The sequence below is a fragment of the Phocoena phocoena genome, chromosome 2 (genome assembly GCF_963924675.1).
Source record: "Phocoena phocoena chromosome 2, mPhoPho1.1, whole genome shotgun sequence".
NCBI lineage: Eukaryota > Metazoa > Chordata > Mammalia > Artiodactyla > Phocoenidae > Phocoena > Phocoena phocoena.
The window spans coordinates 160,050,716-160,072,653 of NC_089220.1; the positions used below are offsets into that span (position 1 = coordinate 160,050,716).

The following is a 21,938-nucleotide window of genomic DNA, read 5'->3' on the forward strand; positions in this document are numbered from 1 at the left end:
AGATTATTAGTACTGCTGAAATAGGCTGCGAGCCCCAGAAATATGGAGCAAATTACAGGCAAAAAGGCCGTATTAGTATTTTATTTCTCTGAGGCCAAGACAAAGTTGCATTCTTTCTGCAATATTATGCTTTATCAGTACAGTGAGAGGTGGGGAGCTTGTCAGATGAATCGGGCAGTTGTGTTTCGTGCTTCTTTTTGTTGATAAGACCAGACGTTTGGAAGACTCTCTTTCCTTAAAATCAAGTTCGGTTCATCCAAAGACCTCACGCCAGTTGTGGCTACTTCTGCACTGTTGTTACCCACAGCTCTGTGCATCTTCATCCTCCTTTGTTGCTTGTAATACTTTCACTTATTTAGAGGCAACTGGAATTCCTGTTGATACTAGTTTGAAATGCTGTTCTATTTTTTTCTAGTACATCTTCATAAATTGTTTTAAGTTGTTAGGATGAGGTTTAGTGGATGAATACTAGTATAGAAGTGTATCCAATGTGGAATCACACAATTTTTAGCATTAAAAGGATCTTCTGTCCCCATTAGTGCAGCCTCTGGTTATATAGATGGGGAGACTGAGGTCCAGTGAGGTGAACCAACGTGCCAGGATTATGCGTTCAGGCCAGTGGTTCTTAATGTGTGTGGTCTATGGGTCCTTCACATCAATAAGGCCATTTCAGGGAGACTGTTAGGCAAAACTCTTTTCATGGTGTTCCAGAAACATTTTGTGTTGTTCACTGGGTTGACATCTGCACCAGTGGTGCCCAGACACTGATGGGTAAGAGGCAGGCTCCTTGGCACAAAGTGAGATGGTAGCACCAAATGTATTCTTCACCCAACTCACCCGCAGTTTAAGGGAAAAAGCCATTTTATCTACTATTCTTGACGAAGCAGCAAAATGATGACTTTAAAAAAATCCTGACCCTTGAGTACACAATTTAATATTTTGTGTGATAGCATAGATGGTAGGCATAAAGTACTTGCACATATTGAAGATCAGTGGTTTATTGAGAAAAACTTTCATGTGATAGTTTGAGTTGTAAGCTGAGGTAACCATTTTTAGCAGAACACTATTTTTGTTTGAAAGGAGGCTGGAAAAACTGTGCTTATTCAGACTTTGGTGTCTGGCAGGGTTTCTAGAAAATGGATGAAGTGAGCCTGTCACTACATGGCAAATGACTGACAATATTTGTTGCCAAAGATAACATTCAAGCTTTCTAGTAGAATTAGATTTTGGAAAAACTTATATCCCACTGTGAGCATGACAACTTCCCAGCATTAATGCTTTTTCTGATGGAATTGGTAATGATATTCACATATGTGATTTTCTGATATAAAGAAATATATCAACATTCAGAAGATTGGCAAAACCCAATTAATATATTCCAAATAACTAATGTTACAAAATTCATCCCAGGTAAGATCCATTCCAGGTGTAAGACAGACAGATGTAACAAAGAACGGGAGGTTTACATTCCGTATTGTAGCTAACCTTTGAGAAACTAATTTCTCAAGTTTTGGTGTGCTATCAAAGAAGAAGATTTACAGTTATCTGAAAAGATTACTAACATTTGATTTCCTCTCCCAGCTAAATATTTGTGGAGCTTGTTTTCTCTTCGTATACTAGGTCATATCGCAGCAGGTTGAATGCAGAAGCAGCAGTGAGAACCCAGATGTCTGCTACCAAGCAAAATGTGAAAAAGTGCTGCTACCCCACTACATATGCTTTATTTTGTAAAATTGTTTTCACAAAATCCTGTTGTTTATGTTAACGTGTAATAGGTTTATTATTGTTAACTTAAAAATGAATAAATAAATATTAACATTTTTTTTCATTTTCACTTCCAGTATGGTAAACATCCCTAGCTATAACCCACATAAACAAAAGCTCTTAGGGGTCCTCAGTAATTTTTAGAATGTGTGAAAGGGTCCTGAGGTCAGAGTTGAGAAATAACCGGTGTAGGCGGGTCTCGCTTGGGGCATGCTACATCATCTTATACGTCATACTTCCTCTATTGAACCAGTAGAGGTTTTTTCTTTCCTTCTCCTATTTTAACATTTTTGAAATTGGGGCTCCAGTTGTTTCAGTCTGTATGTATAGCTGATGTAATAGTTCTTTAACTCTCCCAAATCTAATGATGCTATTAGTTAAAATCGGTGTTTGATTTCTAGGTGTAAGTGATTTTACTATGAAAACAACAAAATTCTTCCCTTTTACAAAATTGAGACCAATGTTTATATCTGCAAGTAGCTAGAAGTGGAGTTTGTTTTCCAATGAATGGTTGAATAATAGAATTAATTTCTTGATTTGGGTGGTGATGGAGCACTGACCCAGGCGCCTCAAGTTCTGGGCAGGAAACTGTCCCTGCGCTCCTCCTGTCACCTCTCCGAACCTCCGCTTACTCATCTGTGAAGCAAGTTGGATGTTCCTCCATTGGGACTAACGTTAAAAACAAAAAAAGATTTAGATCCTTTCAAGTCACTGGTTTTTTAATGTTATTTAATCTGTGTGTGTGTGTGTGTGTGTGTGTGTGTGTGTGTGTAAACTGGATGAAAATGACATAATTTTCACACAACCATAAAACAAAGAAGAAATTATAAACCAATAAAAATGTAGATTTTCACCATCAGTGTGAGACACTGTGTCTAAATCGTAGGCAGTATGGGCATGGACACGTGGTGTGTTACAGGGTCTTTATATTTGGACCCGGTGTTGCTGCCCGTGTGCACTCTGATACCCTGTTCTTACAGCTGAACAATTGCAAGAAAACCTTAACTTCAAGTTCATCATGATGTCACTTGGTGTTCCTTTGTTGAGAACACGTTGTTTACTTTTTAAAATGAGTTCTGTTCTTTTCTCATTCGCCTGGTAATCAGATCTAGGACACCTTCCTGAATTTGACTGTGGTCACCACTGTAACCATGGGGTCTGAAACTGCATGGGGGTACTCAGTTACAGGATGGTGCAAATGAAAGATCCAGACTGTCCTTATATTCATTTCTTTTATCGGTATCACTAAAATGAAAACAAGAAGTGGAATGAATTGTGAGCAACTCGTAGGAAGGGCTGCCTAGTAGCACGTCTCCTGGGACATCCTTTACCGTGTGGTTGATGTAGATGCTGCCTGGGGGCTGTGCCCCAGCATCTCCCCAGAAGGTGCAACCCAAGGGTCTGCAGTCCTGCTGTAACCCCCCTGGCCTTGCATCCTCTTTCTTTCCCTGCATCTAGAATTTTGAGAGTTACAGGTACAGAGAGGCAGAGTGCTAATTATTTGTGTCTGTTTCAGACTAACAGATTAACACAGAGGTCATGTCCCTTCAGAAGATGATCCTAATTCATCTAATCTGAATCATGTCTGCAATGTATTTCTCTTGGGGAAATTTTCAAAAACAAGTTGAGTAAGCTGTTTTATTGTGTCCAAGTGAAATTTGTAGTCCCTGAATTTATTTGGGGGTTGATGTGGACTTTCATGTGGTTATTTTATTATTGTGGGTACTGCTTTCAGTCATTACCTCTGTACCATTTTAAAAGGCCTTTTGTGAACGAATAGTGCTTCTTTTAGACTTAATACACACACACACACACACACACACACACACACACACACACACACACACACACACAACTTGAGGGATACTACAGAATTCCTTAACAACTAAGTAATCAGCGACCCTGTTAATTGGAAAGCAACAGAGCTCATATCTAAGGAGCATTATTGTAATTTCCCAGAAGTATTTTATTCTTCCTCCTGCCCACTTTATTGCTTTTCTGCTTACATTTTTGATCTTTGAATCTGGGAACAATTTTGTTAATTGAGAGGGAACTTTTTTATGGTAAGAGCATTGTACTATTAACATACATAGTTCCTTAGATGTACATTTTTGTGAACTTGTTTTGAGAGTGACTGTATAGTTCTTCGTTGTGTTTTATTTTTATTTTTTTGGTGCACATTATAAGCAGCAAGAGCTGTCACAAGTTTTTACACACACTTTTTACACACTGAAAATTGAAAATTATTCTTCCCCATAATTTTCATGTATGTGTTTCAGCAAGTTAGGATAACCACCAACAATATTAAATGTTCAGTATATTTTTTTCTCTGGTAGTGTTATTCAGGCTCGTTCTTGCTTATCAAATCCTTTATTGGAAGCAAACGTTAAATGCAATGTTATTATGATTTCATATGCTTCTGTTTTCTCTGGTTGTTTCTAATTTGCTTTAACATATTGGCTTGACAATGGTTTAAATATAACATTCAATGTATGTAAATAGTCTGTCTTTAGTTTCATATCCTCAAGGTTCTCCGTAGCCACACCACTGAGCAAACGTGTCAATATTCCAAAAATGTTTCTCATGGTAAATGATGAGTTTACTCCTTCACTGCTAAAGCTGCTTTGTTAGAGGCTTTTTATAAATACTTAACTTGTATCCTAGTTTTTGAAAAGATTAAGCGTAATTTCATCTAAAACTTTTGTCTTATGTTTATTATGCTTTTCACTCTGTTGATGTGTGGGGCTTTTGGTTCTGATTCTCAGTGCTACAGACTCATTTGCCTTTATTCTTCTCTCTGGTTTTGTAGTTCTGTTCCTTTTCTGTAACAGTGATCACATCTGCTAGGATGTTCTCAGTGCTACCATTACAGATTTTAGCCTGGGTTTGTTGTTGATTTTGTTAGAGTCATTGCAAACACACTCCTCTTTCATTTGAATACAGTTGCTAAAACATCATCTTTTAGGTAATTGTGTATGTGAGTATACGGCAGACACTACCTGCGTATTGGTGTACTGCTCTTAAGATTTCCGTTTTCTTAAGGATAAGAAACATGTCTGTGCTCTGTACTTTCTGATAATACTTTGTGAAACAAAGGAAATATTTTATTTAACAGATTTCTTCAATAGCCGAGCCAAACCAATATCAGGATGATAAGAACAGCAGTGGTGATTATTGTCACTCTCTATTGAGTGCACACCGTGTGTCAGGCACTGTCTTACACACTTTAGCTCATTCAGTCCTCCCGGTACCCTTAGGAGAGAAGTACTGTTTTATTGCTGTTTGTGTAGGAAGGGCCACAGGCAGAAGACAGGGAGGCCACTTGCCCAGAGCCACACAGGTGACCAGGGCGAAGTGCGGATGCCATCCCGGCCTTCTCCCTCCAGATATCCTGTAGGTACCATATTTCTTTCGCAGTGACGTTTTTAAAGGGACTAAGGGAATTTCTATTTAGGAGGCTGGCCCACTGTCACCTTAAAGTGTTATTCTATTCTTTACTCTTTTGCTTTAACTACCTTTATCCTAATATGTAGTTTTCAGACGTTAGGTTTTCTTTAATAACGCTGCTTTGTGTTGTAGATATGCCTCTTCACGTCCGACGAAGCAGTGACCCAGCCTTAATTGGCCTCTCCACGTCTGTCAGTGATAATAACTTCTCCTCTGAAGAACCTTCACGGAAAAACCCCACGCGCTGGTCGACAACCGCTGGCTTCCTCAAACAAAACACGGCCGGCAGCCCTGCAGCTTGTGACAGGAAGGTAACTGCTTCTAGTTCCTGTTGTCTTTCTGTCAGTGATGGGAGTCAGCCATGGACCAGGTCTTTGCTTCCATGGCGTCCCCGCTACATCCTCTGTGACCTTCACACCAAGGTTCAGATAACTTATTTTGTATTGCCCTTGAATTTTCTGATTAAATCCTTGCTATATATTGTGTATCTATTTATGTATCCATTTTTGAAATGGATAATATGTTCCTATGATGAAAAATGAAACCTTTTAACATGAAGTATGTACACCTAAGGGCCCTCTCCTAAGTCCTAACTTGTCTGCTGGTCACCCCATGTCTCTTCCTGGGAAACCCCATTATGAGCTTTTTGCATGTCCTTACAGGGATCTTTTGTGCATGTATAAACACATATTCATGTTGGCCCCTGAGGTACATTAAAGAAATCACAGCATGTGAACCGTTAAGGGTGAAAGTGGACGCCATCCATGGTCATTTGCTCTCTCTACTCAATTGAAACGAAATGGAAGTGTACTGTCTAGTCTTAATAATATTCTGTCCTTTGACCAAATTTAATTTGTCCATGACCTAATTTATTTAGTCTAAATAAATAAGCTTTATTTTAGTCTATTTAGTCTACCTTTTTTCCAGTTTGTGTTAATGCTCCTTGTCATATATTCCTACAGAAGCCGTACCATCCCGTTCTGTTATACCTCTAACCTTTTACCCAATGAGCTTTAAGCTGTGTTTGTCATTTTCACTGCTGAATCTATAAAACAGATTCTCAGCAAACATCTGTTGAATGAATTAATAAACATTTTTCAGTGCAGCCAGTAATTGAGCACCATACATATCGAGAAGTGTGGAAGTATATTAATCACATATTAATAGTAAAAATCAATGTAGTTTGATATTTGCTTGATTTATCCTTTGCATCTATGTCAAAATACCTGTTTTAAATATTTCTTTTATCTTGGTTTCACATTTCAACAAACTCTTCTTCGTACCAGTTCAAGTAAAGAAAAAAAAAAAAAGAAGAAGGGAATATGTAAGTTTAAACTGAGAAGAATCTACCAAGAAAATGCAACGTACTATAGTCTGATATTTTGGATGAGGGGTTTAACTCTTCTGTTATATTTTATTAGATATGTGATGAGTTTCTTCTCATTGAGATTAGCCTGAAAATTTAGAATGCTTTATCATGCAGTAGATTCTATTCAAAGACGAATAGGCCTCGTGACCTTTAATTTGTAATCGGAATAGACCTGATTTCCATGGATATTCACAAATATATAACAAGTCAAGTTGGTAGTTTAAAAAAATGTATTACTTTAAAAAAAGGTTTTCGCTTAGTTGAAGGATAGGGGGTCAGGAGTCACTGAGGTAATCAAAGTTTTCTTTTTTTTTTTTTTTTTTTTCTTTTTAACTCATTCAACATCTTGGCTGTATGAGTCAGCTTCAGTTACAGCAAACAGAACCACAGGAGCTATTTTCAACAGAAAAGGACTTAATGTTGAGAATTTGTTTTTCAGAAAATTATTGGAAGGGCTAGAAGAGCAGGCCATAGGCTGGGCCCCCAGGGCTTTCTGGACAATGCAGTACAGCGTGTCTAGCTGGCCCGGGGAGGGGGCAGAGGTGCAGGACCTGGCGTCCTGCTGCCTGCATTGGCCCAGGAGACGTTAGCACTGTCTCCACCTGTGCTCACCTTGCCGCCTGTCACCTGTGGAGCTGGGCCTGAACCCAGGAACACCCTAGAAAACGCCATCATCTCCACGGCTTGCCACTAATAACAGCCCAAGAAAATCCCCTATTTCACAATTATCATTAAAATCTCAGGCTGTTGAATCCAAATGGGCAGAATGCAGTTTGCTCCAGATCCTTATGTCTAGGGGTGTCTGGGAAACGGACTTTAGCCTTCCAGGCTCTGCAGCCCAGGGAAGCTGCCTGGAGAGGATGGAGATGCTTATGGCCAGTTAACCATGTCCACCTCACTGCCATTCTCTTTTATTTTGTTTTATTTTTTGGCCGTGCCATGTGGCATGTGGGATCTTAGTTCCTCAACCAGAGATTGAACCTGCGCCCCCTGCAGTGGAAGCATGGAGTCGTAACCACTGGACTGTCAGGAAAGTCCCTCATTCGTTCTCTTTTAAATAACATGTGTCTATCGTTGTAAAAAATTGGGCAACTAGTAGAACAGAACAAAATTACATTATCCATAATTCCAAAGTCATCAACAACCAGTACTAAGATATAAGTGAACACACACACACACACACACACACACAAAGTCGGAGTCATTCTTTGTCTACATATTTGCATCCTGATTATTTCTACATTTTTTTCATCTCATAGGGATTTCCCCTGGTGTGAGTTTTGTTAGAAAATATTTTTAATGAGCACAAAGTATCCCAGAGGTATCATTCTCTTATTGTTGGACATTTATACTCTGTGTTTTCACATTATAAGTATCAGCATTGTAACACAAACTTGAATATAATTTTGTTTTAAAAATGGTCACTTTACCCAACAAGCTTTTTCCCTATTGGGAGTGGTATTTAACGTAGCCAGATGCCTACACTTTCCCACGGCAGAGACCTTGATTCACACACATATCCCTCGATGAAATCGTATTCACGTACGACACACATAAAAGGTAACGTGTAACGAATTTGTCTTTTGAATTATCTTTGGCTTTACTTTTCAAATAACCTATTTACTAAGTTTCCTAGTCTAGATTTTAAAGCTGTTTGTATTTTAGTCTGAGCTGTTTTTTTCTTTTTTTAACAGGTGTATGTCTGATAACTGCTGTCTTATTTTCAGTTATAAAACAACTTCCAATGTCTTCAATATTAAGAAAGGATGCTTGGAGGAAAGCATACTTGCTTATCAGTATTAAATTTATTTATTTCTGTTGCGTCCATGAGAGTTTACCTATGCTGGGCAATTTCAAGATGTTATAAATTCTTATCAGCATGTAGAGGTTTAGGTTTTCTGTATAAAAACATGGAAATCAATTAGTGAAGGGTTCACAGTCCTGTGATTCATTGATCTCTAATGGTTAAAATAGGTTGGTGTTCTTGTATAACTCATCTGCATACGTAAGTAGCTTCTATTCTTCCAAGTTAAATAAGCAAAACAGTTTTAGTGTAATGTCACCAATCAGTTAAAATCTCTTATTTCTGAACCAGGCAGTTCCTTTCTCGTGTGTGAGAACACAGCCACGTTGAACTCTCCCTTGTGGTTCAAAACCACAGATGAGAGGTGGAGTCTTCCCAGTTAAAACAGTAATACTGTTTCATCCCACTGTCAAGTTCAGAGGGCAAAGTTCACAGATTTTGACGCTGCTAAGCCAGGTGAGGGCTCGAAGAGACCAAGGGTTTCACGGGCTTCTGGATTTCTTAAATTCTGTCAAAGTTTTATCTGGCAGTGAGGCATAGAGGGGAAGAGAATCTTGGCTGTTTTTCAGAGCTCTTTGGAACATTGGCTTATTCCTGTTACCCAGCTCTTTGTGGCTGACTGCCCTTTTCAACTCTTAGAGACCATTTTGCTCACAATTTGTGTGGAAAGTATCTTGCTAGAAGATGTATTTTCATTTGAGATTTTGTGTGTGCATATTAATACGTCATCTTGGGAAAGAGTATTTCAGTCAGTGTGAATTCTCAAGTCGTTCTGCCAGCTCTTTAGCCATCCTTACTAGGTCCGTGTCCCTGTGAATGAAGAGGCCACCAAGGATGTGGACAGGGTTTGATTCATTCCACTGTAATGAGGCACTTATCAGAATCAGTCTGCCATGAGGTTTTAGGAATCAGGTCTCTGTTCTGTTCGTTGGGCAGTGGTTGTAAGCTGTTGTTCCTTCCCATAAATAATAAGAGGTGTTGTTTTTCTAAGTTATATTGCCCCCCAATTAACATGGGTGGAATTAGCATAAAATCATATTTTGACTAGTTTCCAAGGGAGATTCTTACCTGATCAGGGAAGGGGAGGAAAGTGGTGAGAGAACATATTTCCTTGGCATCATTAGGTTAAAAAATTTTTTTTTCCCCATTTCTTAGAGATGTTTAAGAACATCTCTGGATGTTTCTGACCCTCTGGGTTTATTATTTCTGTTTGATTTAGTTGCTTGTCACATTTGATACCTTTCCAATACCCCTGATGCATGCAAACTCTTGGAAGAGGTGCTGTCTTAATTATGTCTTTGTCACCTCTCTTTCCATTACATTCAAAGTAATGTGAGATCTTCCTTCTAACTTTAGAAAATGATTTTTACAAATCTTTCTTGTGGTATATTTTGAGTCCCCAAACAGCTTTTTTTCCCCCGATAATAGTATTTCTTGCTCTTTGCATTTTCTAAAGAAATGAATAATATAAAGAAGCAGATAGGTAATTTGGGGTCTTGATGATGAGTGTTGACATTTGGTGTATGAATTTGAGGACTTCTGTGGAGCATAGTATAGCTCTACACAGATGGTGGCTGTCCTTGGTACCAGTGGGGAGTCATCCAATCAGTACAGTTTAATTTCCTGCCTTTTTCCCTAATCTGTGTTATACTGAGGGCATTTTCCTTTGTCTTGTAAATATCGATACTTTGCACAAGGTTCTATTATGTAATGATTTTTTTGGAGTTGTTTATTAATTTTATTTGGTGATTTTTCTTGTTGCTTAACATATTTATACTTTAGCTTTTTTTTTCTTTTTTTGCTCTTATAAGTAACCTTTAGAAGTACTCTTCAGAGAATATCCTTATATACCAATTTATGTTGACATCTCTGATTATTTTCTTAGATTCCTTAAGTAGATTTATTTGACCAAAGAAACAAACATTTTTAAAGCTATTGATAATTGCTCCCCATAAATTCATGAATAATAAAGTGAAAAGTACTTATGATGTATAAAGAGCTCTCTGTGAGAAGTCCTAGATGGGGTGGGCTGGGGGGTGAGGGGTAGGATGCAGAGCACCAAGAAGCAACTGGTACTGTTTCTGAGTTCCAGAACTTACTGTCTTACTGAATAGTTTAATAGTTCCATTTGGCTGTGTATCAAAATTACCTGTGGACTTTTAAAAGATGAAACACACTTATAACAATAGATTCATTTACCCATTTCAGGATGTTTGTGTGTTTTTCTTTAAAGCTTCTCTGTTGATTCCGGGGCACAGTGTTTTTTAAAGAACTTGGGTCCAGCGGAAAGCAGAAGTTATCTTTGTCTGTCAAGAAATGGCAAATAGGAATATAATCGTTATTTTGATATGTCTTCGTTTTGGGCTATTTTTTCTATCTTAGAATAGAATCTGGAACATTTAGCATATTTGGTTTTGTGACACTTCACTTCTTTTCACACTTAGCCCAAATTTTTAAATGAAAAGCTATTAATTTTAGTTTTTTTTTTTAAGTATTACAACACCCCATTGAGATATTGGATCCTATGTTATCAATACAAGACTAGAACAGGAAATATTTTTCTAGATAGAAGCTATGATAAAAGCATTGTTTCTGTTTACTGTTACTTGGCACATCCCACCTCCCCTGCAATCTTAGTTCAAGTGCATTTAGATATGTAAAGTCAGGACACTGAATTCCCAGCATTAGGGTCACCAGTCAGGCACAAGAAGCCTCCAGAAAATGTCTGCTCTCTGTTTTACTGAGAGCGAGAAAACTTTTGCAGTTGATACACAGACAATACAATAACAATGACAATTGAATCGTGTTCCACGTGGCTCTTTAAAATAGCTGCTTACTGGCTCATTCATTCATTCGTTTGTTCATTCATTGTAAAATGATATTCTATATATATTATATATATATAACTGAATTACTTTGCTGTACACCTGAAACTAACACAACACTGTAAATCAACTATGCCTCAATTAAAAAAAAAAAAGAAATGGACATTTGCTCTCTTTAGAATTAAAAAAAAAATGAGAACTTTTCTTTTTATGCAGAACCTTTGTAAAAGATTATAATCTTTTTTTTTTTTTTTTTTTTTTTTTTGCGGTACGCAGGCCTCTCACTGCTGTGGCCTCTCCCGTTGCGGAGCACAGGCTCCGGACGCACAGGCTCAGTGGCCATGGCTCACGGACCCAGCCGCTCCGCGGCCTGTGGGATCTTCCCGGACTGGGGCACGAACCCGTGTCCCCTGTACTGGCAGGCAGACTCTCAACCACTGCGCCACCAGGGAAGCCCAAAGCTTATAATCTTGATCAAGTAAATTATGTACAGACATTAAAAAATAAGTAAATAATGTGATATTCTAAATTTACCTATTTTTTGCTTTCTCATCCTCTTCTCAAACCTTTGGCTTCTTGGTCTGCTTCTTCTCATTTTTTCTTTCTAATGTAGAAGGTGAGTCATAGTGGTAAATTTTTTATTTTTGAATTAGTCCATTTGACCAGCTTGCTATTAAAAAAAAAGCTGTCTATCTTTTGTTTTTTTATGGGCCAACCATAGCTGCCAGCTAGTTACAATAACCATCTAAAACCTCAAAGGATGGACTAAGAAGTTTTTTAAAACTACGTTTCCTTTGTGAGAGCCCTATAGCTGTGTTTAATTTTCTGGGGTATTTGCTTCAAGAGAAATCCAGCTGAGACCCAGGTCTTAGGCTATCCTGCTACAACATTTGTACTTCCCGTAAAAGGCCTGTGAAACTATAAATTTCACCCTTCTGTTTTGCATATTAAAAGATCTCAATTTGAATGCACTGCATTTTTGTTCAGTAAGTGATGGTTCTACTCATTTTTAAAATAGGCTAACCTCAAGTGCCAAGCTGCCCTAGCCTGAGCTGTTAATAACTGAGACTCATCTATTTCTGTGCCACATTTAGGAATATAATCCCCCTTCACATACTTTAAATATTATAATTTGTGTTCTAAGTTATGAAATCCTGAAGTGCTATTGAGAAGATGTTTAAGCCTGGGTGTGTTATTTTTAGAGTTCACAAACCATTCCAGGAATGTAAATCCGAAGCAATGTCAGAATCCTTGTTGAGCAGCCTCGAAGTTACATATCACACAGAGGGAAATGAAGATGTTACACCCGTTTTTCTTGATTTGGGAGAGGAGACCAGGAACTGGCACTGATTAAATTATATTGAACAAAAATTCACGTATTCTTTAGACACTTAAAAATATTTTGGCCTCATTTCATCTTTCTAAGTTGGTGTCTATTTTTAATTTTTAATACTTCAGCTTATAAACGTACCTACTTTGGGTCACAAAGTCATGTCCTGTTACTAAAGAGAAGAGCCTAGTAAGGTGCTGGGACTGAGGTACCCGGTGTTTGCTTTCCAGCTGCTGGGGCAGCTCTGTTTTAATTTGCATGTGTTCTAGGTGCCATCATGTGCTGGACTGCCTTTGGGGCAATGTTTTTTACAGGGTGGGGATAAACATGGTTTCCATCTGTCCCATCTCCAAACTGTACTGTTTCTGAGGTTTTGGTATTTTCGTGTAATGATAGCCAAGTTGATCTGAGTACTTGCTTCTTGCTGGCTGTGTTATGTGTTGTATCTCATTTAATCACCTTCTGAAGTGTAAGTAGTGTGGCCATTCCCAGTTTATTGGTGAGGAGGTAGAACCTGAGAGAGTTTAAATAATTCACCTAAGAATTAAACCAACTGCTGAAAGATAAAGTTGTGTTATGAATCTCAATTGTCCTGTTTCATATTCTGTGCTCTTAAGTATGCTACCCACTTTCCAGCATACTTACAGACTTTATATATTGCCCACTGTTCATTTAGTTGAATATTTTAAACTGTAAAATATTTCGTAACAACCTTCTCATTTCTATCACCTCTAAAACTTTCTGTTAAGCAATTAAAATAGGAATATAAGAATAACCAGCATTTATTATTACAACCAAAATAATTTTAAAACCTCACCAAGTCATATTATATCTTCACATCTTAGTCTTGAGTGATAATATGCTAGCGTCATTAGTATCACTACTAATAATCTGATTTTGGTAACTGATCTCCATTTCTTTCCCCCTTTTGGGGGGAACTTTTGTCTTTGTGTTTTCCAATCCTTGTGATTGATATTTTTATCATTGTTATTGTGAAATTATATACTCAGCCCTCTTCCTGATATTTTATGTGTGTTGTTCAAAACAGCTTAACAACAACAAAGTAAATAATGATATAATTGGATTTTAATCAAAAGACCAGAATAAATATCCACGAGACTACGGTGATACTGATAAGTGATTGAATAAAAAATAAAATGGGGAAAAGGTCCAAATTTCCTCGCAGGAGAATTCCAAATAATATATGTTATACTTCCCCCTCCAGAAGGTGGAGCTTAATTCCCCTCCTCTCGAGGACTGGCTGCCTTTAGTAATTTGTTTCCAAAGAATAGAGGATGGAATGAGAAAAACATTCACTCTATGGTGGGGAACTGTGGTGAACTGACCTGAACCCAGTGGTCAAGGTTAGTTATCACTAGTGATAATTCATGGTGATGGTATGAGCCCCTGATGTAGTGTAATGAGATGGGACCTCAGTGGAATTTTCCCCAAAACTCTTGACTCCGGTTTAATCATGAGGAACCTTCAGACAAACCAAAATTGAGGTACGTTCTACACAATACCTGACCACCATTCTTAAAGAATGTCATGGTCGCAAAATACCAGGGAAGACTGAGAAACAGTCTCAGATCAGAGGAGTCTGCGGAGACACAATAGCTAAATGCAGTACGGGATCCTGCCGCGAAACAGGGATGTTAGTGGAAAAAACTGATGACTTGCAGATAAGTGTGTAGTTCGGTTAACAGTGTCGTACCGATGTTAATGTCTTCATTTTGACAGATAAACCAAAGTTATGGAAGATGTCAACATTGGAGGAAGTTGGGTAAAGAGTATGCAGGAGCTCTCTGTACCATCTTTTCTGTAAATCTAACCTTTTCCAAAACAAGAAGGTACGATGTAGGTTGTACCACCCACATTTTGTGCCGAGAACCGGATGCCAGTTAATGCACCAATAATGAGAATTATGGAACGAGGATTCAGCCACTGGGCTCCATGAGCCTCCTGACATACCTGTTTATTCCCTGAAATATGGTTTTTGCTTTGAAAATGAGTTCTGTTAAAAGTTCTTCAACTGATTTTGTTAAATAGTGGTTCAAGTTTGGCCCCCTTTACTGCTACAAGCCTGAGTTTGAGAAATGCGTCAGCTTTAGACACGCTGCATCTTCAGGACTGGGAGCTCCCACTTTGTCTTCAGTTTTTATCCTGACAACCTCCTGCGTCAGCTGTTTCTTTTTCACTTTATTCAGATTGTTAAGATTTTTTTTTAAGGTGTGTGTGTGGGGTCAACAGCAATCACTCAGAAATTTCCCAGAATCACATTTTCTAAAATTATAATTTTCAGTTATAATTTGAGGACTGAAGTAGTTTCCTTGAAAATTAATATTCTTCTCAGAGAACATGCTTTTTCTGCTGATGGGGTTTGGAGAGAAGGACTTCATTCTTTAGAAGTCTGAGCCATTAATTTCTTTATTCTAAATGCTTCTCTTGTGGAGGTGGCGCCTCATAGATAACTTCTTTCGGTTTTTGGGTTATAACCCAATTATATCATTATTTACTTTGCTGTTGTTAAGCTGTTTTGAGCAATGCACGTAAGATATCAAGAAAAGGGCTGAATATATTATTTCTCAATAACACTAACAGCAATAATATCAATTACAAGGATTAGAGAAAACAAAGACAAAAGTTTCCCCCCAAAAAGGGAAAGAAATGGAGATCAGTTAACAAAGTCCGATTTTTAGTAGTGATATTAATGAAGCTAGCATATTTTTACTCAAGCCTAAGATGTTAAGATATAGTATAGACTTGGTGAAGTTTTAAAAATGATGCCAGTTTTAATAATTAATAAACTTTATTACTTACTGCTGATTAGTGCTGACTATTCTTAGATTCCTATTTTAATTGCTCAACGGAAAGTTTTAGAGGAGATAAAAATGATCTTCTGCATTTTTCAAAAATGTATCTGTGGAAATGGTTTACCTGAGGAGGCCATTTCACAATTAAGGGGAGAATTTTACAGAAACTAAATTATAGATGGTACTCGAGAACTTTTCACAGGAATGACTCAATTGTTCTGCTGACCCACCCAGTCCATTGAAGTTATGTTTGTAAACGGAAAAATGTAAGGAGCTGCTAATATTTACATTGCCACATTAATTATATATGGTGCCAATTGTAGTGATTTCTTTGGATATATATTGCTTTAAGATTAAGGTAAAAATGTTTTCAAATTTTAGCAATTTCTTTGAATATATATATATATAGCTTTAAAATTAAGGTAAAATATTTAGATAGGTAAGCATAAAAGATTCATCTTGCACATTTGGATAAGATGTAAGATGGCAGATCTTTTGGAATCAGGCGACTAAGTGTTTTACTCTGTCTCCCTCACCTCCTCGTATCTGTTCCCTCCCTCTCTTGTGCAGTTTGCTCCTGATGCCAGATGCGATCGTTATTTACAATTTTAGTTTTGAGACATGAACATTTGGAGTTATGTGTCTTTGAAAGAAAATGAAATGTAGATGGGTATTTTGTACCTTCAAAATAAGAAGCGTGTAGCACTTTCTAAAATGTTGGAAAATTGTGTCAGATTCCAGTTGGTTTCGCGGAGTCAAGCAAGCGCCGCTCACATTCTCTATTGTTGTTGTGGAAAATGAACGGCATCTGACTCGCAGCCTTGGTATCCTGTGTTTTTCTCCTACACTTGCCCTTGGTGGAAGGAGTAAGGTCAGAAGTGGGGGTCCCGACCCTGCTGACTGTGGGGTGTAGGTGGCTGTAGAACAACTAAGTGACCGTGGTGGTTTTTGTGAAATTCTGTGAAAGAAATGAAACGGGAGCTGCTGTTTTTGCTGCTTCTCTTTTAGCTTTTCCTTAGTTCCTCAGAACACAGGTGGAGGTAACGTCTTTGTAACTTGAAAAAAGATTACACTTCCTCCCCATCTACCTTCTCCTCACCCCTTATGCATGTTTTCATAAGATAAAGGAGATAATCCCAGTTATATCAGACAAGAGATCATTGTATTTAAAATAATTTTATAAATTTATTTATTTTTTATATTTGGCTGAGTTGGGTCTTCGTTGCTGCGCACGGGCTTTCTCTAATTGCGGTGAGCGGGGGCTACTGTTCCTTGCAGTGCTCTCGGGCTTCTCATTGCGGTGGCTTCTCTTGTTGCGGAGCATGGGCTGTAGGTGCACAGGCTTCAGTAGTTGCAGCATGCAGGCTCAGTAGTTGCGGCTCATAGGCTGTAGAGTGCAGGCTTAGTAGTTGTGGCACATGGGCTTAGTTGCTCCGTGGCATGTGGGATCTTCCCGGACCAGGGCTCGAACCTATGTCCCCTGCATTGGCAGGAGGATTCTTAACCACTGCACCACCAGAGAAGTTCCTAAGACAATTTTAAAACAAACATTTTACGCTTGATTATTCCTAAGACTATGTAGTATTTATCAATGAACCAACCATCTGTAACATAAATAGAAGTTGTGATTCAAGATTGTGTAATGGCTTTGTCCTACTTGACAAGCAAGAACTTGGGAGATACTTTCCCATGGGAGGGGGTCATTATATAGGAACGGCTGAATATCAGAAGTTATACCCAGTTATACCCAGGTAAACTGCGCTTCCTGCTTAGATGGAGAATGAGAACTTGGAAATGTCATCACTCAGAAATTGGGCATTGAAGTGGGGAGGTATAACTGTGGGATCTGGTTAGTCATCCTAATCTCCATAGAGCATTTGTCATAACTTCTCTGAGTCCCCGTTTCTTTTTTTAGACAGTGAGAGCTTCAGCTGGCTGTTCTCTAGCTTTTTCCTTCCAGCTTTTAAAATTCTGTATCTAAAGTTTTTCATGGCATTCTGAACTGTTGAGGTGGGTTAGGAGCAACTGGGGAGATTGGTTCCAATAAGGAGCCTGAATGCGGCTCAGTTTTGCTGATCTTTTTCTTCTTGGATTTCCTGGTCTGCTCCACAAGCAGGTCTGGTAGCTTCAGAGACCTTTGTGCTCTGATGGTCACCTCTGGAAACACCATGGCCTTCATAAGTTGGTGTACCTCCATGTGAGATTTGACCAACCCGTTTTATGCCAGATCCTTTATGTTATAGCCTGATGTGTATCTGTTCCAGGGGTTATTTTTCTTACCTGATATCAAGACTGTTAACAAGGTCAGTTGTAAGTTGTGAGATAAACCTATAATGGCAAGCTTCTGGTTTTGTGAACATGTCAACCTGAAGCATTTGCTGTGCAACAGGAAACTTATTTGCAAAATTAATTTTAGTTCTCAAATGTGTTCTTCCATATTGGAGAGTTCCAACATGTTTTTTTTTTTTTTTTGGTGTATTTAACATTTTTGAGTGTCCCACTGATCTAAATGTAATTTTATGATCTAGAAGCTATTGAACATGTATTTATGATACATGCTGGAAAAGGCATGAGTTATAGTTCAGAATTTTTAAGGCCAGAATGAGTTTTGAGAACTGTGTATGGTACCTTTAACATTTCAAAGGAAAAAGAAAACTAATAAAATTTGATGCGCACGCTAGGAGATTTTACTTTATACATTAATACAAAAATTTGCTTGGCTAAATTAATATTTTTCAACTTTTGTTTTTCTTTTTTTTACTAATTTCTGTTCAAAACATAAACTCGGTTTAAAAAGAAAATTAAAATAGTTAAAAATAAAATATTTATTACTTATGAAATTTGAGCTAAAGAGGTGCTGTGGTAAACATTTTGGCATTCAAAATCTTTGGACTTTGACCCTTTTGTTTTTTAATTTTAAACAACTTAAAATGTCAGTGTAATCAGTGTCTCTTGTTGCAAATTCTACCGCATTTTACTAGACTATATATCATTTATAGATAAATAAATGATAGACATATAGTCTACTATTAGAATTTTGTTTTGACAAAAAATCTATGAATGCTCGAATCCTCTTTGTCCTGTCATAGTTCTGCTCAGAAGTAGGAACAAATTTTATTTTATTTTATTTTTTATACAGCAGTTCTTATTAGTTATCTGTTTTATACACGTTAGTGTATACATGTCAATCCCAGTCTCACAATTCATCCCACCACCACCCCCCTGCCACTTTCCCCCCTTGGTGTCCGTATGTTTGTAGGGACCAATTTTAAACACACATTATTTTCTTTATCTCCTCCACCCCTCTCATTAATAATGATTAAGAATGTGGAAGAAGGCAATTATCAAAAATGAAAGTAAGATGTATACATACAGGCACCAGTACAGGGACAGGAATTACCGCTAATATGGAACCGGTTGTTTGACCTCTGATCAACAGTGTTAGGCATCGCATGCAGGATATCGGTCACCATGTATTTCGAATAGTGCTTTTTAGTTCATTACAGTTGAAAATAGCCATGTGCCTAAGATAAGTGATGATAATTACTGTGTTTGGAATAAAATCCTGTGTTTCCTTACTTTGAGAAATGCCTTAATAGGTATGCGATTGGTTTAAACTGATAGGGACTGCCAAACTTTCTGACTTCATTTACAAGTTGGCTATTGAACCTGTGTTGTGTGTGTGTGTGTGTGTGTGTGTGTGTGTGTGTGTGAGAATTTATTTATTTATCTCCCCCCTCCCCCCAATTCTTATTTATATCTAGAGGGTGGTTTGAAGGTCAGAAAAGTACATTGACAACAATCCTGTTTACAGACCATTTTATGGTTGTTATCTTTAAGCTTTAGCCTTGGCATTGCTTCCAAGGTCATACTCTGGTATAGCTGTCAGGAGGCACAAAAGACAAACTCTGGCCCAGGGGCAGGCATGGGGCTGCCACACTGAATTGACAATATGACTACTGAAGATTTTAGCAAGCTTCCTGCAATAAAAAAAAAATTGTCCTAAGCCATAATTACTCATTTCACTTCAGCCTCATAATTTCAGGTTAGACATCCTGAAAATGGTTTTCCTTTGTTTTTTGTCTGTCTTTTCTTGTGGAAATGATAAAGCGGAAGATTGAATTCTCTTTGACCACAATTGCAGAGTTGAAAAATATTGTAAATTTAAAACCTTAAAACCACATGGGAATATTCGAAACCATAGGATGCAGAGAGGGTGCAAAAATGAAATCTATATGCATTGGGTGTTTGGTGTTTCAAAATATGGCACAATTCCTAGTGATTTTTTAAAAGATGTTTGGAATTTTTACATTGAAATAAAGTGCAAATATAGTTGGGATTCCTCTGCTAACACAAAAATATCTATTACTTCTATGATGTTTATGAAATATTCCTGTATTTCTGCAGTAGCGATGTAGGTTTGCCAGGAAATCTGACCATCAGCTAAATAGCTGTTTCTGAGAGATAAAACCTTGGAGCTGCAGCTTACTATGCCAGGAATAAGCCTCTATCCCAAGGCCTTGGGTGGGTTCTGTGTTATTTCTTTTTATTGGCTCAGGGAGGGGGCAGAAAGGACAGTCACTTTCCCTACCCTGGAAGAGATTTACTCCATAACCAAGCTATGGCTACCCTGGAGCAGCAAATTAATATGCATTTCTCAGCCTGGGTGGCTTTTTGACACCTGATGATATGGCAGTACATTTAGATGATAAGAAAAATGCCTGCTCACAGCAAGGAGCATCTGTTTTTTTTCTGGCAAGAGGAAAAGTTTTCCACCCAGTGCAGAAGCTTGAGTGGATGTTTGGGCCAGTCTCTTAAGGAGAGGATTAAAGTTATAATTTTAAAAAAAGGAGAGTAATTCATTATGATATTTTTCTTATATAATCTTTTAGATGTAAAGTAGTGGCTTTAATGATTTTTTATTGTTAGCAAATTCAGTAATTTTTAGGGTTTTCTATATTAGTCCTACTGCTAGATTTTTATAAGTCTAAAGAAAAAGATTTTTCTTTCTTTTTAAAGTTTGCCAGTATACAGAATGGAGACATTAATTTGATCATAGAATAAAATAGACTTAAAATCCCATTCTCCAATTTATTATAAATTCAACTCTAACTTGTGAAAATATCAATGACGAAAACATTTGTTGGTTTATTTTTTTCTTCAGGTTATGAAATAGTTTTGCAAATACATTTAACAAACATTTTGACTTTTTTGTAGTTGACTATAGTTTGGTCCATGAAAAATGTAGTCTTGCATAGACATAGTTAAAAGTACCATAATTTTAAAATCATTTACACTGGAAAAAGTATTTTCAAATAGAAAATAGAACGCATTGTATCCATTTCAGTTGAAAACAGTGACTATCCATGCATATATTGTAGAAAATACAATGTAAGTAGAAAATACATTGTATGTTATTAGGTTTATGGATGTGCTCACATCACAGATACTAATCACAGCTTTATAGGACTATACTCTGTGTGTGCACTTGATCCAAACTTCAGACAGGATTTTGAGGACGAACATTGCTGAAATCCTAGTAGCACCTGCATGGTGCTGTCGACAAAAATAACAGATATGTTGCATAATGATTAGTAATATATCTTAGAAATTCTTCACTTACCTGGTAATGACTAAGGAGACTGTAACTGGACTTTTCATACATCATAAATCAATTAATATATGCATTTATTATTGACTTTATCATATCAACATTGAATTAGAATTTTTTTTGTTATGGGGGTATGTTTTATTTTTCTTACCAATTAAATACTCAACGTTGATTCTATGAATATAAAATTGTAGAATTTTTCAGATGGAGTTCGAAAGGACAGATCTTTTGATTTTTTTTTTTTTTTTTTAGCCCTATCTGCCTTAATATGATTACTTTGTGGTGGCCTGCTGCATGAATTACATGTCATAATTGACATAGAGAAATGCCACACTACTTTTTAGATGCAATTGGAAATAATCACATTTTCCCACAGACACTGTATACTGTAGGTGTGACATTAGATTGAAATAGGCGTCTAACAGTGGTATACATCTTTCCGTATAAATTAAAAAGTACAGTCGTTGTATTTCAGTGAAAGTGCATTTCCACTGAAGTTTGTCGTGATACCTGATTAAAGCATTTCCTTATGGATTTGATTTTTAAAACAACAGATAGAAATGTTCCTTTAAAATTCTGGGATTTTGAAACCTTGTGAAAGTAGGAAACATAGTAAGTATTCCAGAAAAAGCCGTCCACGTAGGTGCAGGCCACTGAGCTAAGTGCTAGAGTTTAAAGGTGACTGGTGCTCTTCTGCCTAGGTGTCAGTGTGATCATGGAAATAGCAATCTTAAAAATTAACTAAATTATAAGTTAGAACTATAATTAGGAGTAAAATCAGAATTTAGTAGTTCAGAAAGCATGACATTATCAGTTCTGTTGAGAGTCGGGAAATGCTTCTTAGGGAGGGCAGCTTGGGAACTGGGCCTTGAAGAGCGGTGAGTATTTTCACAGAAGAAATATTGCTGGGAGTCTGGGCTCAGGAAAATCCTGACGGAGGTGAGGATTCCTGTGACACCACGGGTCCCCGGGGTC

At 37.5% G+C, this 21,938-nt stretch overlaps 1 protein-coding gene across 8 annotated transcripts in view; it reads left to right on the forward strand.

The window, feature by feature from the left end:
- Window positions 1–21,938, forward strand: part of PARD3 (par-3 family cell polarity regulator) — a 630,692-nt gene that overhangs the window by 274,433 nt on the left and 334,321 nt on the right. For all 8 annotated transcript variants that reach the window (XM_065872407.1, XM_065872411.1, XM_065872408.1 and 5 more), the window contains exon 4: window positions 5,344–5,522. In XM_065872407.1, the coding sequence (XP_065728479.1) occupies window positions 5,344–5,522 (179 nt within the window). The remainder of the gene's footprint in view (window positions 1–5,343; window positions 5,523–21,938) is intronic.